At 65.2% G+C, this 1989-nt stretch overlaps 1 protein-coding gene across 1 annotated transcript in view; it reads right to left on the bottom strand.

Annotated features, from left to right (window-relative positions):
* RAP1GAP (RAP1 GTPase activating protein) overlaps positions 1-1639 on the bottom strand; it is a 5480-nt gene extending 3841 nt beyond the window's left edge. Inside the window, exons 1-7 of the mRNA XM_010577491.1 lie at positions 1562-1639; positions 1406-1444; positions 1117-1302; positions 460-554; positions 303-381; positions 170-223; positions 5-84 (exon numbers count right to left, since the gene is read on the bottom strand). Coding sequence (XP_010575793.1) covers positions 5-84; positions 170-223; positions 303-381; positions 460-554; positions 1117-1302; positions 1406-1444; positions 1562-1639 — 611 coding nt within the window. The remainder of the gene's footprint in view (positions 1-4; positions 85-169; positions 224-302; positions 382-459; positions 555-1116; positions 1303-1405; positions 1445-1561) is intronic.
* Positions 1640-1989: the final 350 nt, after the last annotated feature.

Below are 1989 nucleotides of genomic sequence, written 5' to 3'. Positions count from 1 at the left end.
CTGCCCCAGTTTTTGGTAGATGACCCCAAATTTGAAGTGGTTGCTGAGCACGTGCTCGTCGAAGGCGAGGATGAGGCGGGATGCCTGCGGGGTCAGGAGGGGGTGGAGGTTGGGTGGGGGGCACCCCGGGGTGCCCCCCACCTGGGGGTGCTCCCTGCACCCCGTTCACCTTGGGGTAGAGCACAGGGTAGAAGCGATCCACGTTGACATCCTCGCACACCAGCTGCGGGAAGGATGGGTGATGCAATGGGTCACCCAGGGAGGGGAGCACCCATGGGTGCTGCCGGGGGTGGTGCACCCACCTTGGCCATCTGCACCACGTTGGGGAACTCGGCCAGGCAGGAGATGGGCACCACGTCGTGCAGGGTGCGGGCACGGGTGCTGCGGGGTGAGGTGGGGGGTCAGGATGGCTCCCTACCCCCAGCCAGCACCCATGGGTGCCCCCGGCACCCTGCTCACCGCAGCAGCAGGTGGAGGTGCTCTTGCTCGTCGTACTTGAGGGAGAAGACGAGGTGGCCCAGCGCGGGGTCCAGAGAGTAGTAGTTGAAGTGCTCCTGCGGGGAGGGGGCCAAGCACCCATGACAGCCCCAGTGAGTGCTCATGCTGGCAGGCACCCACGCCCATGAGCACCAATATCCATGAGCACCCATACCTGTGGGGCACCCATCCTACAGATACTTGTAGGTTCCCTATGCCCATGGACACCTGTGTCTACAAGCACCCATGCCATAGGGCACCCAGGTCCCTGAGCAGCCATAAACCTGAGCACCCATCCCCATGGGGCACCCATGTCCATGAGCACCCATACGCACAGATACCACCACCTATGGAGCCCGTACGCTCACGGGCTCACATGCAATGAGCCACCCATGCCCATGAGCAGCCATGCCATGGGGCACCCAGGTCCGTGAGCACCCACACCCACAGGGCTCCCATGCTCCCATAGATACCCACACCCATGAGCACCCATATACATAAGCACCCATGCCATGGGGCACCCATGACCATGAGCACCCATGCTTATGAGGTCTCCATGACCACGCCCAGGCCCAGCCACACCCATGGGGAACCCACCCACCCCAAGCACCCATGCCTGGAGCACCCACAGGGCCTCACCTTGCCCAAGAAGTGCTTGCGGTAGATCTTGGCCGTGTGGTTGCCCTCAAGCCTTGCCCGGGTGCTGGGTGCCGGGGTGGGGGGGGACTCGGGTGCCCCGCTCAGCTGGTGGTTGGTGCCCTCGATCCAGTAACCCCCAAACTGCGGCAGGAGGATGAGGGGGAACGGCCCCTCCCGGCCCAGCACCTGCACCCACAACTGAGGTGGGTGCTCTGGCCCCCCCCCCCCCCACCCACCCAGCCGCTCGCCTCCCCCTGCACCCATCTCTGGAGGGGAGTGGGTGGTCTACCTCGTGCACGCTGGGGTAGGGGATGTAGTCCTCCTCTGTCTGCAAGACAATGGGGTGGGTGAAGGCTACGCCAGCACCCATGGGTGCTGGGGTGGGAGAAGGCCACTCAGGCACCCATGGGTGCTGGTTGGGTACCCCCACCCCAGCAATGCCTACCTTGAGTGGTGGGGGGATACCATGGCGCTGCTGGGCCATCCTGCTGCCCTGCGGGAGATGGGGGCTGTGGGTGTCCATTACCCCACCTTGGGATGAGCACCCACGGGTGGGCAGCACCCATGGAGGCTTACCTCGGGGTGGGGTGGCCAAGGGGATGGCGGTGCCGGCTGGAGATATGTCTAGGTGGTGCAGGGGGGCCCAGGGAGGTCCATGGCGCTTCCTGGGGGAGAGGAGAGCTCCCCCACAGCCCCTTGCCGTGACGCTTGACCGCTTGGGCAGCAGCGTTACCCCTGAAGCCTACTGATGGCAGCAAGCCAAGCGCCACCTTGCTGGCTGCCAGGAGCCAGCGGGCCAGGAGCGGCAGGTGTCGGGTTCACTACATGGGGGTGCCCGGCTACTGAGGTCGTCCCCCCAACTCATCGCACCCC

The sequence above is a fragment of the Haliaeetus leucocephalus genome, unplaced genomic scaffold, assembly GCF_000737465.1.
Source record: "Haliaeetus leucocephalus isolate CR32 unplaced genomic scaffold, Haliaeetus_leucocephalus-4.0 Scaffold556, whole genome shotgun sequence".
Classification (NCBI taxonomy): Eukaryota; Metazoa; Chordata; class Aves; order Accipitriformes; family Accipitridae; genus Haliaeetus; species Haliaeetus leucocephalus.
The sequence above is the reverse complement of the archived record's forward strand: the minus strand, read 5'-3'. Positions and strand labels throughout refer to the sequence as shown.